General features: G+C 39.1%; 1 protein-coding gene across 1 annotated transcript; it reads right to left on the minus strand.

Moving 5' to 3' along the window:
- Positions 1-3,756: 3,756 nt before the first annotated feature.
- On the minus strand, positions 3,757-14,180 carry LOC103756700 (collagenase 3-like). The gene is made up of 12 exons (XM_008922760.2): positions 14,126-14,180; positions 12,361-12,477; positions 11,166-11,494; positions 10,803-11,044; positions 9,578-9,726; positions 9,360-9,485; positions 8,214-8,375; positions 7,512-7,629; positions 6,797-6,930; positions 6,303-6,462; positions 5,495-5,598; positions 3,757-4,906 (listed from the first exon to the last, which is right to left on the minus strand). The coding sequence occupies exons 3-12, from the start codon at positions 11,286-11,288 to the stop codon at positions 4,806-4,808; spliced, it is 1,419 nt and encodes a 472-aa protein (XP_008921008.1). The 5' UTR covers positions 11,289-11,494; positions 12,361-12,477; positions 14,126-14,180; the 3' UTR covers positions 3,757-4,805.
- Between the last annotated feature and the right edge of the window lie 764 nt (positions 14,181-14,944).

The raw sequence follows: 14,944 nt of genomic DNA on the forward strand, positions 1-14,944 counted from the left end.
TCAGACAACAAAAATCATGCCGATATAAAAAGGAATTTTTCCTACTTTATTCCTAGGGAGGTAGCCCCTGCGATGGGGAGTGTTGTAATAATGTCATTTGGGATGAGAAAGCAACACTTTACCCTGGAAATGACCTACCTGCCTCTTCTAAGAAGGGCAGAACAGGATCATGTGAGATCCAACAGAGACTACACAGTATGGATATGACCGTTCTGAGTACACTGCTCCATAAGCCTCCTCCTGCCTGGTGGTAGGACCCTGGTGTAGTCTGTGCAAAAAGTCAAGACAAAATTTGGATGGTTAAGTCAGATATACATAGAAATGCATCATCTGGTAATATTATGGCAGTATGAAATTTGTTACGTGACATGTACATAAGAAACTGAAATCTGGTTCTCTGTTGCCTGGTAAGAGTTTTCTTGGAGGAAAATGTTCTTTCATTCATTTTCTGTGACTAAGAGCGCACCCTCTGTAGCACAGCGCATGGGACATGTGGTGTACAAAGTTGACGGGATAGGTGAAGTGAATGCCAGAAATACTCCTGAACAGCACTGACTGGAAATTCAAATTGCAGTGTGTTATCAAAAGGCTGTGACTCAAACAGATGTACCAATCATATGAAGACTGTGTTAGGTAGAAAAGAGGAAGATCCCAGGCCAGACAGAGTCTCTGTGGGCTTTGTACTCTATGCATCATCTTAGGGAGAACTAGTGAGGTTTTCCCTGGAAACATTGGTTTTCATGAGAAACAGCATAAACATCAAAAGCAAAAACTGGTGTGGACTCACAGTATGTGCAGACACTTCACTTTGTGCAAAAAACTCTCCAAATATAATTAACAGAAGGTCTTGATCCTACATCCCAAATGAGCATTCTGGTTAGTAGGCTGTCAGCCTTTCCAAAGATTACTGTTTAATTGTATATGTGTAAAGGGAAAATATCTCCAGCAGGACAGATGAACAGACACTTATCACGACATAAGTGAATGTGCAATTCTTTTTCCTAGACTGAAGACTGAGGTCTAGACCCTTGTTTAATTCAATCTGAGCAAAATACTGAAACAGTAAGTTCTCCTCCCCAGACTCAGTAAGTATCTTGAAACACTATGTTCCCAAGAAGCTGGAACATGTCTATGTATGGATATGAGTAATTTTCCAGTGAATGAGGTTTTGCATTATACCTAGGGCATTGCACTATTCCTAGGAATTGCGTTATTGTTAGAACAAGTGTGGGGAAAGGGTTAACATTATACAGGAACATATCCATGGAAGCATGGGAAGTGTAGTGTTTGTGCCACGCCTCTGGAAAATGACTCTACGGAGCATGCCCATTATAAGGGCTCGCTCAGGACTGTGGGAAGTACCGCGCGTGAAAAAATGAATTTACAGCTGCACATGAATCTCATTTGTCGGGGAACTCAAATGCTACAAACAGGAGTATCCTGTTTTAAATGTATTGCACTGAATTTGAGAAAAGACTAAAAAATTAGTAGTCCTGACAGTGAATATATCTGGAAGTTTCCTGAACATTGTAATATCCTAACCTGTTAATCAGAGATCCACATTTCGATAGAATAAGTCATTAAATTCTACTTATTAGTATTGGAGGGTTTTATATCTTCACTAAATGTAAGAATTCACTGTAGTTAGCTGTAGCTTCTTCACTCACCATGTCATTTTTAGTTTTGTGCAGAATCTCTAAGAAGTAAAGCTGTCACTGCCATCTAGTGTCTTTAGAACAGGTTTCTGGTAACTGTACTAAGAAAAAAAAGAAAAGCGTTTTCATAAGACTGAATTCCTTCTCCGGTTTCTCAGCTACTAGTAAATCTCAAGTAGTTCATAGAAACTTGTAAACTTTGGAAAGTTTAAAAGATGTTTGCTTACTTTTTTTTTTCTCTCCTGGAATATATGTTTGCATCCTCTAAGTTCAACTTGTTCAGGATCATGTAACCAGCAGAGAAACTAGCCCTGAGGAGTATCTGACAGATTCCTTTTCCTGCCTTATCCTTTTCCCCCCTTCGAATGACACATTAATCAATAACAGTTCATGTACTATTAGGTGAATTTGTGTAGTTCCACATAAAAACTAGGAACCTGGTGTGAAGTTATTAGTTCTGCTTATATTACATCCTGTGAGACATCTGTCTCAGCCTCTCATGATCCTTTCCTCACAACATCTCAGGAAAACTGTCAGTTCAGTCCCTCCCTTGGGAAAAAGACACTTCTTTTCAATTCTTGATGGTCTTGGGAGACATCCCACCAGGCATCCATTCAATGTTATTCTCATGTGAGGGCAGTGGGTCCCAGAGCATCAGGTACTGTGGAGAGTGTTCCTTTTTGACTGACAGCAGCAGCAGAACCCCTCTGGCTCTGATCTCAACCTTCCACTTCCACAGCACAAGCAGTATTTTCCATTTTTTCTTAGCAAAATGCCAGGAAGTGACAGCCTGGTACTTTTCTTAGCTGAGGTAGAGCTAACCGCAGAACAGCTCCCATCTCTTGCTGGGGGTGAAGATGCAGAAACTGGAGCTGTGGTTGGACTTGTGCCGAAGACTTCTTCCAGTCAGCCGAGCAGCAAACAGGAATCTTTCTGTTTGGGCTGGGTAGCAGCTGGATATGATCATGCTGATGACTTTTGAAGTTCCAGCTTTCTATGCAGTACCTTTGTCTCCTGCCAAGTGTTTAACATTAACAGTAATTTACATAGATATGAGAGACATTCCTTGACATCTCCTTACTTCCCTGTCCACCTTTGCATTCCCTTATCCACTGTGGCTCATGTCCTTCGAAATTCAGAGGACTCAGACTCAACAACTAGCCCTTGTGGAAGGCTCATTATTATTTTGACACAATTTTCCAGCAACTCTTTATACCGAGAATAACAAGGACTAAGTTTACGTGTCCAGACCCTTATTTCATTTCTGAGTAATTAAGTTAAACTGCAGCCCAATACCTAACATTATTTTTTCAGGCATACTGTGTCTGTCAAAAATGATTTTTATATATAATTGAACCAATTTTTTTTGTTATGCAGTGACTTTCCCTTTAGCAGTTTTTTCAGTATTTTATCATAGAACAGAACTTTGATTTTAGTCCACTTTAAGTTTTTTCATTTGTAAAGCTTTTTTCCAACTCCATTCCTGTGCATTTCTTTTACACATATTAAGGTCTGGAATTCATTAGTTCTCAGTTTTATGTTCAGAAGAGACCTCTCAATCTGTTAGGTTATATCAACTAACCATCTATGTTATGTAAATTACAGAATTAACCTCATCAAGTGGATAAGCCTGGTAATTTGAGTCTGTTTAAAGGTATTAATTGTTGATGGGCTTTACTTGGCAGGCCTGGCTGATTGATTAAGTTAGGGATTGGTTTTGAGAAGGCAGAATAGGACAATGTAGTTTCAATTAATTATGAACATTTAACATTCAAATTAACAGGGAACTGATTTTCCCAGTATTTCTTAATAATTTCTTGTTCTCTCCATAATGATAAGGACTAATTCCAATTTTATTCTTATTTTGCAAATTTGAGGAGTCTTTCCTTTTTCTTCTCTTTCTGTTTTTCTCTCCTCCTCTTTTCTATAGAATTAATTGCCTTGGAGGAAAAAAAAAGTAAATCACATTTTTAAATAGAGGTGAAAATGTTAATGAATAGAATGCACAGGTTAATGTTCCTGATTTCTTTTGTCCAATAGCTCTATCTTTTATGACAGGCAGAATATGGAATTTTAATAAAAGTAATTTCACAATGTCAGCTTATTTCTTCAGTTTATTTAATATTATTTTCTAAATTTGAAAAAATATTCACAGTCCCATATAATTTCCATTGATTAAAAAACCAAACCAGACCAAAAACTTACAATGTACCGAAGCAATTGATATAGATATTAAAAGAGTAACAAACATGAAAAAATATATTCTTTTCCATCTTTTGATTTGGATGTTCAGGTTCTCTTCTGGCACAGCTAGGCATAACCTCTATAGACGTCACTTCAGTTTACATAAGCTGAAAACATGGGCTGTGATACCAGATGTAGTATCATGCAAGTCTTCAACCTGCATGATTCTCTCTCTTGTTGCTGCTTCTTTCTGGTTTCCCCAGTATCATCCAGGCTGATGATTTCTGCAGGGAGTAGTTTTCCTTTTTCCTGTTTTCTGTCTCCTTTGGAATGGCACCTCACTGCTTCTGTACCTTCTCCTTGTTCTAACGATGACATGCATCTGCTTCCAATGAGACATTTCTAGTCAAATGGGGATACTTTCAAATACCTTTGAATTCCCTAACTTCATTTGTGTGGCCTGGTGTTACCTTCTCAGGGAGTCACCATGCAGTCCTCACTCATTCATTACACACCTGAATTCCTAGTACATTAAAAGGCATTTCAAAAAGAGATGAAGGATTACTTTAAAAATATAATGCTCCTGGGTTTATCAGGTGTATTTCTTGGGACATGCTAGGAGATCCTTGAAAGATGCTAGACATGCTCAGATTACCAGGAATTAGTAGTGTTCATGATCATGTGTGATGTATCCAGCATCTCACTTCAATACTAGACAAACTTTAAGTGGTGCAATGCCCCTTGAAATGCCAGTGATTTATTTTCTCCTTTCCTATTAAGTTAATTCAGTTCCAGACTGGCATGCAGCTGTATAGTTCCATATATACAGTATACATTTGGTGGTAGGTAGCCCAGTGCTTGTTCACGGAACCTTGCTGTCCTCTAGTAAACCTATATGCCCACATTATTATTATTTCCATGTACTACAAGCTGCTCTGCAGCCTATGACATGGCACTCAACTGTAATTAGCACCAAAATAGGGAGTTAGTGTGCAGGACACGGACAATTCTTTTGCTCCAGATGCTGTATTCAAACTGCAGTTGTCCATTGAAGAAGTAGAGATAACCTAAGGAAAAGGAATGTTAAAATCAATTAACACAGAGAAAACAGTGTTATCATGTTAAAATTATTGTTAAAATAGAAATTATCTTATTTATCTTCATTTTTAATAAGTCTTTTAAATGCAACATTTTAGTATTTAGAATGCTGAGCTAAATTTTATAAAGATCCTCGTTCCATTTGCCAGACCTGGATCAGAGTTTTAAAATAACTGATATTCTTTCATCTTGTGTCAAATTCTGCATTTAATTACCTATACAGAACTTGCTCAAGAAAATACAGTGTTTGCATGTTAATGGTTAAGTCTGACTTGGAAACACTCCTTGAAAAGTTGGATGGGAATGGGCTCCATTTGAAGGAATAGACGCATAATAATACTTCTGTATTAAGCATATCACTTTAGTTTATGTGGAGCAAGGAGGCAGGCCTTTTTTTGGCCCAGAGCATGATTTAGATTAGAAAACTGATTCAGCCAAGAAAAGAAGTGTTGATGTGAAAAAATCAAAATTACAAATGACAGAGTTTTCCGTAGGACATTAATCTCAATTTTCAAGGCCAACTGATTGTAATCAAGTTTCTTTATCAGATTATGTACCATTTCTTTCGTAGACCGCATCCACTTTATCACCAATTCCTGCGAATTCTTCCTCTATCAGCCTGGGGTAGCCTGCTTCCATAACTTCTGCCTCTTCATCATAACTATATTAAGTATAAAAGAAAAAAAAATCAGAGGATTTAAGCAGCCTGGGAGTTTGATCTGTACCCTTTATATGCTTTGAAGTTACTCACACCTGAAGCAGCCAGCAGCCTTTAGATGCTTTCTGTCCAGTGCAATAATGAAACTCAGGACAATAAACAGGATACACCTCCACCAGAAGTGGAATAAACACTAGAGTTTGTAGAGTTACATTTTCAGAACTGATCTATGAAGTATGTATTCCATGGAGATTATTGTACCTGGATGTACTGGCACTACAAGCCTATCCAGAGGCTGCTGGCACTGTGAAGTGATGATAGTGTCTTAATTATGCATGAGACCTGACTGTGAGCTGCACTCATAGACAGAAAAAACCAGATACCCTGTGGTGAGACAGATTTCTTACTCGCAAAGTACTGATACCATTTCATGTCACACAAGCAACTCAAGGAAGCAAGATGGGAATTTTGTCTTGCAGACATGACCACAAATTCTCCTGGATCAGAGCACTTTATTCTCCCTTTCTTTCTTTCACTCATTCAACTTTTAAAGTCTGTGCCCATATGTTTATAAAAGTCTTGCATACACCTTTACAAGATTGTACACAGCTATAGCAACAATGAAAACCACAGAGCCAAGTTCCTGATTTGAACCAGCCAGCTGATCTTTTGATACGACTAGGGACACTGATCTGTCTCCAGCTTACCTCCAGTACTTATTTCCAGTAAAAAAGAGAGTCTTGCCAGTGTCTTTAATATGGACAGCTGCATCTATTCTTTTCATTTCTCTTGGGAATCCCATTTCATATATCTTTTTAGGAAAGTCTTCAACTATATCATAGCCATTCAAAGCCCAGACTTTCTTTCCTGAAAATAAGAACAAAGTATAGGTGAGTCTTTTGTAAATACAGCTTTGAGAGCAGAATGAAATGAGGATGCTATGACCCCTATTTTTATACAAAAATAAATTTTTAGGTCACATACTTTGAAGGTATTAGACTATTTATGCTATGATCCTATGCATTTGGATTTAATTGTACATCTCCTAATTCACTGAAAACTGTATAGATGTGCATGAGGTGAAATCAGCAGTTTGTTTTTTGAGTAAGGAAGTAAGATGTTTTGTTCGTACCTTTACACCACCTACTGAGCTTAATTAAATATCTATATTTTTCTACCGACAACAAAATTGAAAGCTCACCCTTAAACATAAACACAAGATCTTTGATGGGATTTTCATAAGCTGCATCTATTTTATTTGGAAGCTCTGGCCAAAACGACTTAAGTAACACCAGTTCTGCCTCGACCATCTGAGGGTGCAGTCTCCAGAAAAACCTAAGTCAGAAAAAGAAAGCATATTTTATGTTTCCTGTCATTCCATAAAATAGCAGTATTTTTGATGTGCTATAGTAAAAATTAGTTACTGATAAATTAATTTTTTTTCATAACATAGAATATTTAATACATAGAGCTCCTTGTAGACCTTTCCTTTCCTCATAGTCATCTAGTTGCAGATAATTTCTGTCACTCCCACAGTGATCATCTCAAACAATAACAAATTTAGAATAAGAGAAACACAGCTGTCCCATGTAAAGTTTCTGAAGATAGTACCCAAATACATATTAGTAGATTTGTCCATGTTGAAGAAAGTCCCGTGAAATGAAAAATGTGTACAAAAAGTGTCAGTCTTCAGCCATATTATCTTCACTTGAAATTACTGGGCTGTGAAGTCTGCAGTTGTATTATAATTCCTGCCTAAAAAGATATATGATGTAGTTTCTTAGAGACATCTATATTGATTTGTGATCTTTTAAACTTATGTTCATTCAAATCTTTAGTAAAAAACTGAAATGGTGTTTTTGCTTCCTGAAAATTTTATCCAGTACCCACCATCTGTAACATGGAAGCCTCTTTACCTGTCCTTGAAGACCAGCATCTCTCCACGAAGTTCTGTTATTGCATCAAGTGATAATTCTACATCACATTTCTCTGGTGTTTTGGGATGTTTTGGGTTGGGATCTTTGTCTCCAGCACCTGGAACCATACCATATGATCTAAGCTTGACAATGTTATTTTCCTTCTGTTGTTCACAATATTGAATAGGACATGGAAGAGTTCCCAAAGAGCATGATAAATACAAACATAATATGCAAAACATTTATACTGGGGAAAGTCTATTTTCTCTCTTCTGTAGCCAAATACTTTCGCAGACTTTGCAGTTCAACTGTGCTGCCAAGACGTTAAATGGACTTTCTTGCTTTATCTCAAGTTTTAAAGGTCCCCCCAAATTTTTTTTCTTTCCATGATGAAACATAGATAGTTCTGTTTCTTGCTTTAGACTCTATTTTACCTTCTCTTTTGAGGCAGGTCAAAAAGTATAAAGACTCTGCCCTCCACCCCCTACCACCAGAGGAGACAGCACAGTGACCAATGGTCCTTTGCAGTATTACTTCCTTTTTTTCTTTCTGAACTATTAAATCTAAACCTCTTCTGTTCCAATTAACTGGTCTTAAGCAGTGATGACTGGTGTTATTGAGCATCTGCAGCTCTATAGTAGCTGTGCAGTGCATGTGTAACAGGTTATAATGATACAGGAGATATATATTATATAGACTTACCATAGAGTTCTTGGATCCCTTGCACATCATCATCAGGAAGAACAAAACCAGTTTTTCCAGTGTATGTGTAAATTGGAAACATCAAAGCTCCAGGGTCTCTAGAGTGTTCAAGTCCCAGTGAATGACCAAATTCATGGGCGGCAACAAGAAACAAATTATAGCCTATAAAAAAACCACAGCAAAAGTAAATGTATATCTCCTTGCATCACCAAAGGGGACTTGGAGTAACCAACTACCCTTAACACCGTGCTTTAACATATAGGACAATGAATGAGACAACTGAATAAATGGAAAAATTATGCGTAATCCATAAAATCATAGAATGGTTTGGGACCTTAAAGATCACCTACTTCCAAATCCCCTGCCATGGGCAGAGACACCTTCCACTAGAGATAATTGCTTGCCTTTTTCAAGCTACCATGGGTTCTGCATTAATAAGGGCCTAATCGATTTAATATCTCATAGCTGGTGTTTAGCCTAAATCTTATTTGGCAACATTGCTATCTAGGCAGATTTAGATGTCTTGAAATTTCTTAACAACACAGGAAAGCTCTGGGGTGAAATCTTGGTCCTACTCAAATCAAGAACATTTTTTGATTGGGAATTCATCTGCAGTAGAAAAATCCATATTATTTTCGGTGTTGCAGAAATTAGCTTTAATGGCAGCAGGGTGAGCTAATCCAGTGCTGAAAAAAAATAGTTGGGTTTGTTTGTTTGTTTGTTTTCTGTTTGTTCTATAAAGTTCTGTCCTGCATAGGCAAGGTAATGAATTTTCAAGGTAAATGCAAACAGATAATTTGCAGCTGAGTTATGTGTTTTCTATAGGTGTCAGTAAGGCACTTCCCATCAGTCTGTGATCAGAACTAGCTGACCTTGACCTCAGTGAAATGCCAAAATGACAAAATCCCTTGTTTGTGGCATTTTTTTAATCACTTCACTTACGAGCTTTATATTCTAGAATTTATGCTAGGCACATGTAAAATTTGTATTTATGACTGGAGGTTAAACCCAGCTTTCTGTGTGTGAACAGTGAAGATGACAAAGAAACAATGAACGTGACAGGCAGAACAAACTGTTCACAGATATCAAACTGGGAAAAATTCTCCATCTATCACCATTTCAAATAATCTCAGGAACTTCTGTTACCTTTAGAATCATCTGACCAAGTTTCATCATCATCAAAATGGGCATCTCCTCCATAGTCTGGACCCGGGGGAAAAGCATGAGCCAGTAATCCAGAGGGTCCGTCGAAAGGGTAAAAGTCACCATGTTCTACAAAACAAAATTCAAAACAATTGAATTAATTACCCCATCTTATTTGGAGGAATACTACTATAAAGTAAAAACAATTGGTTCTGTGTTACCTTTAGTGCCAAAGGAGATCATGATATCAGCTATACCGCTTCGTATTCTGGTGAAGTTCAGTGGTGTCACATCCGACCAAACTTTAAATGCTTTTTTAAAAGCTCTGTCTACTTCAACACGTCTCAGATCTGAAGTGTAATTCATAATTCTGTCAAACAGATTAATATCTTCAGTTAAACTGTATGAATTGAAGAAAGGTGCAATGCACTTTTATCTGACTGTACACCTCATTAAAAGTTTTTGCTTTTTTTATGTTCTTATCACATAACAAAGAGCTCGGCAGCTGCATATGGTATTAAAAAAACCCCAAAACAAACCATTTCTATTTTCATTAACATAATTCAGAGACATTTAAAATGATCCAACATCTGTCTTTAATTTTTTTTTTATATACACCAGAAGATACAGAAAATGACAGATATATTTGATATTAAGTCAAATCATGTCAGTAATTTCAAACTTTTTTTATATGTCATATAAAATATCTCATGACCCTTACTTCCTGGAGGAGCAAAATATAATCCAAAGAGATTTTTATAGGCTAGAATCATCCATATTAAATTAATATTTATCGCTCGATACCAAACTAATAGAGTTCAGTGATTTCATATTTGGAACTGCTAAATAAACTCAGGCTGCAGCTTGTCAAAACCCTGGGCTGACAACCTTGCAGAATTAAAGGACAAGGAGCTACCATGTGAACTTTCATCACCTTCCCTTCCTAAGGTCAACTTTCGGGGGTCATGGTATGGTGATTTGTCTGACCAAACATAGATATCTCCATCTAGAATGTGAAACAAGAGCCTGCTCTCACAGACACATTGCAGAGACTGCTTTACATCTACATTGCTTTGTCCAGGACAAGACCTATGTGAGGCAGACACTAAACCAGGTCCAAATAGGTCACAGGAGTGACCTAGAGAAATGCATGATCTTAGTCCCTACTCTTCTTTCATTTGGTTGGATGAGGATTTACTAACTTACACCACACCAGCTTTCCTCCACAAAAAAGTACAATGGAAAAAATTAATCTGTACTTCCTTGGGCTGCAGTGTGAGCTGAGGGCACCTTTCCAAAAGTGAGGTTTTAAGGGTTTTAAACTACAACATTAATTTTGTCAAACTCAGATGTGTCCTTCTCACATCAACCTCATATACTATCAACCTATTGGACAAGGTACCTGGAAAGAAGGTAATAACAACACTCAAAATACCGTGAATTTACCTGTATGTCAAATTCATTTTTGACCATTTGAGTTTTCTAGGGAAAAAGTTATATTCCCCCACATCTGGGACACCGCATCTTGGTTTCTGCATCAGCTCATATGTTTCTTCATCTAGTTTGCCTGTCACCTCCAAGCCAAAAAAAGCTTGCATTTCCCGAAGTTTAGATGCCACTGTGTTACCACTCTTTCTTATTATGCCAGCAGGATTCAGACGGAGGTCATAGTGAGTCCTGAGATAGCGCTAAAAAGGGGAGAAGAAGTAATAAGACTAGTTTCCAAACAATTGTAACTACACAACTTACTATTGTAACTACACAACTTACTATTTACTAGACATGTGAATTAATTATTTTATACTGTACCTCTACAAACTGAAGGTCTTTCTCTGTGAATTCACGGCTGTCTTCGAGGGGAATAGGGATTGTCAGGCAAAAGGACAAACCCAACAAGAAAAAGAAAACAGCTGAAAGTCTTGATTGCATCATGTTGGATTTCTGAAATCTGTAGCCCTGATGTTTCAGAGAGCAGTTACCTTTACTTTTATAGTCCCAGCCAAGTGAGTCACCACTTAGGACAAGTTAGAACTTCCTTGTCACTTGAAGTAAACATGCTTAGACAGCTGGTTTTTCTCTCCTCCCCAACACTGTGGTTTAGGCATCCGTTCTCCAACTGAGAGCTCTGAAACTGCATCCTTATATAAACACAAGGTCTCTGAATATTGACATAGGTTGTGGGATAAAATGGGCAGAAGCAAACCACACTTTTTGATTATTTTGCAGTAACTTACACTGGCAATAACAGGCAACAATGCTGCAATAACTTACTCTTCTTTGCTAGAAAAATTGTCTTTTTACTATTTGATAGACAATAAAAATATAAGCTTGATGATTTTTAAAATAAATTCTGTAACTTTTTAGTAGTTACACTCACGCAACAGAGATTTTTAACAGTCAAACTGATCATACACACTTCAGTTATTAATAAATGTTGCCTTGGTTGATAAGAAATAACATTATAGAATATACAATATAATATTTTGTTTCTTTGTTTCTGTAAAGAACTATAACTCCAGAATATTAACACAAGTTTTATTTCAGAGATCCTTACATAGAATTACAGAATAGTTTAGTGCCTGTGATATACTAAAAACCAGAAATGCTAAATATCAGGAAATAATTTTGAATATTAAAAAATATTTTAAAATATTTAAAATTAGTTAATTCAATTTATCTTCCTCAAAAACCAAGAATTTAATTTACTTTATGAGAGAATCACAGCCAGAGATTGATGAGACAGCTACTACTCTGAGAGAGGCAATTTACCAGCTACAGGTAGGCAAGGAATCTGTGTGTCTAGAATAACAGAAAAATGTGATTTTTGATTTATGAGGTGGATTATAGGATAAATCTGGCATTATGACAGAGATAGTAATTAATATACTTCAAAACTTAGAGATTATTTATGTCTCCCCAGGGTCACTACAATCTCAGCTTCTGCTAAAACTTGTATGCTGACAAGCATGGGTCCAAGGGGAGATGCTCTTTCTGCTGAACTCACCTTCTTCTTCCATGAATGCTTTTTTTCCTGTATGGAAAACATGGAAAACCTCAGTCAGCTTTCTGGTAGACACTGGTACAGGCTTCCTGGAATACACTACCCTCACATGGATGTTGCCTTGTTGACAAAACAGGAAAAGGACACAAATCACTGAGGTTGAATGTGTAAAAGCTTGATTTGTTACTCAAATAATGATAGCTGTTTGTCTCATGATGACAAACAGCAAAAGCAAATAAAGCTGAGAGGAATTTGTTATGTAGGCTATTTCTGCCTCACTGCCCATCTCAACCAGTGCTAAATATGGTTACACCAATTAGGAATAGACAACTTCTGTTAAAGCAGTTTGTATATTCTCCTTTACATTGTCTGTCACCAGTGCTTAGACTTCTTTACTCAGCAATGGTGGCATAAAGGCTGTTAATTAGGTAATTCCACCTTCTTAAGAATGACAGAGTCACAGAATCAAACAGTTTGGAAACGATCTCTGATATCGAGTCCAACCCATGACCCAACACCAGCCTGTGAACTAGCCCATGGCACTAAGTGCCACATCCAGTCTCTTCTTAAATACCTCCAGGAATGATGACTCCACCACCTCCCTGGGCAGCCCATTCCAATGTCTGATCACTCTCTCTGTAAAGAATTTCTTTCTAATGTCTAACCTAAACTTCCCCTGGCACAGCTCAAGACCAGGCCTTCTTGTCCTACTGCTGATTGCCTGGGAGAAGAGACTGACTCCCACCTGGCTACAACCTCCTTTCAGGGAGTTGTAGAGAGTGATGAGGTCTCCCCTGAGCCTGCTCTTCTCCAGGCTAAACAACCCCATGTCTCTCAGCCACTCCTCATAGGGCCTGTGCTCCAGTCTCTTCACCAGTCTTGTTGCCCTTCTTTGGACACACTCCAGCACCTCAATATCCTTCCTGAACTGAGGGGCCCAGAACTGGACACAGTACTCAAGGTGTGGCTTAGCTAGTGCTGAGTACAGGGGCAGAATCACTGCCCTGGTCCTGCTGGCCACACTGTTCCTGATCCAGGCCAGGATGCCATTGGCCTTCTCGGCTGCCTGGGCACATTGCTGGCTCATGTTCAGCTTCCTGTTGATCAGAACCCCCAGGTCCCTCTCCACCTGGTTGCTCTCCAGCCACTCTGTCCCCAGCCTGTAGCACTTCATGCGGTTGTTGTGGCCAAAGTGCAGGACCTGGCACTTGGTCTTGTTAAACATCATACCATTGGATTAAGCCCATTTATCCAGCCTGTCCAAGTCCCTCTGCAGAGCCCTCCTACCCTCCAGCATACTGACACTCCCCCTCCACTTGGTGTCATCTGCAAATTTGCTAATGGTGGACTCAATCCCCTCATCCAGACCATCAATAAAGATATTAAACAGGACTGGTCCCAACACTGATCCCTGTGGGACACCACTAGTGACCGGCCACCAACTGGATGCAGCCCCGTTCATCACCACTCTCTGGGCCCGGCCCTCCAGCCAGTTCCTAACCCAGCACAGAGGGACCCTGTCCAAGCCATGGGCTGCCAGCTTTTCCAGGAGTATGCTTTGGGAGACGGTGTCAAAGGCTTTGCTGAAGCCCAGGGAAACTACATGCACAGCCTTCCCCTCATCCACCAGGAGGGTCACCTGATCAAAAAAGGAGATCAGGTTGGTCAGGCAGGACCTGCCCTTCCTAAACCCATGTTGGCTGGATCTGATCCCCTGTCCATCCTGTAGGTGTTGTGTGATTGCACTTAGGATGATCTGCTCCATAACCTTGCCAGGCACCGAGGTCAGTCTGGCAGGCCTCTAGTTTCCCGGGTCTTCCTTCCAGCCCTTCTTGCAGATCAGTGTGACATTTGCCAACTTCCAGTCATCTGGGACCTCCCCAGAGAGCTCTTCCGCCAGTTCCCTCATCACCCTAGGATGGATCCCATCTGGTCCCATAGACTTGTGAGGATCCAAGTGGCTCAGCAGGTCACTAACTTCTTCCTGCTGGATAACAGGGGGGCTATTTGACTCCCCGTTGCTGTCTACCAGCCCAGGAAGCCAGTTGTCCTGAGAACAACATATCTTCTTGCTGAAAACTGAGGCAAAGAAGGTGTTGAGTACCTCAGCCTTTTCCTTGTCTTTGGTAATTGTTCCCCTTCATGTCCAACAAAGAATGGAGGCTTTCCTTGCCCCTTCTTTTGCTATTGATGTATTTATAAAAACACTTTTTGTTGTCCTTAACAGAATTGGCCAGATTAAGTTCAAATTGTGCTTTTGCCTCTCTAATTTTCTTTCTACATGACCTAACTACATTCTTCATGAGTTGCCTGCCCTTTTTTCCGAAGGTGATGGACTCTCTTTTTTTCCCTAATTTCCTGCAAAATCTGCCTGTTCAGCCAGGTTGGTCGTCTTCCCCACTGGCTCACCTTCTGGCACATAGGGACAGCCTGCTCCTGCACCTTCAAGATTTCTTTCTTGAAGTATGTCCATCCTTCCTGGACCCCTTTGTTTTTAAGGGCCATTTCCCAAGGTACTCTCTGAACCAGCCTCCTCAGCAGGCCAAAGTCTGCCCTCCAGAAGTCCAGGGTAGAGGTTTTGTGGACG

This window comes from Manacus vitellinus, unplaced genomic scaffold (genome assembly GCF_001715985.3).
Source record: "Manacus vitellinus isolate BGI_N305 unplaced genomic scaffold, ASM171598v3 scaffold_2_pilon, whole genome shotgun sequence".
NCBI classification, from domain to species: Eukaryota; Metazoa; Chordata; class Aves; order Passeriformes; family Pipridae; genus Manacus; species Manacus vitellinus.

What these genes read in the sequence shown, in the direction of transcription:
- LOC103756700 (XM_008922760.2), bottom strand. Translation starts at nt 11,288, where the DNA reads ATGATGCAATCAAGACTTTCAGCTGTTTTCTTTTTCTTGTTGGGTTTG. An exon ending in AAGACCTTCAGTTTGTAGAG is followed by an intron (nt 11,045 to 11,165) that starts GTACAGTATAAA and finishes TCCCCTTTTTAG; the next exon opens with CGCTATCTCAGGACTCACTA. An exon ending in AAAATGAATTTGACATACAG is followed by an intron (nt 9,727 to 10,802) that starts GTAAATTCACGG and finishes TCTGTTTGACAG; the next exon opens with AATTATGAATTACACTTCAG.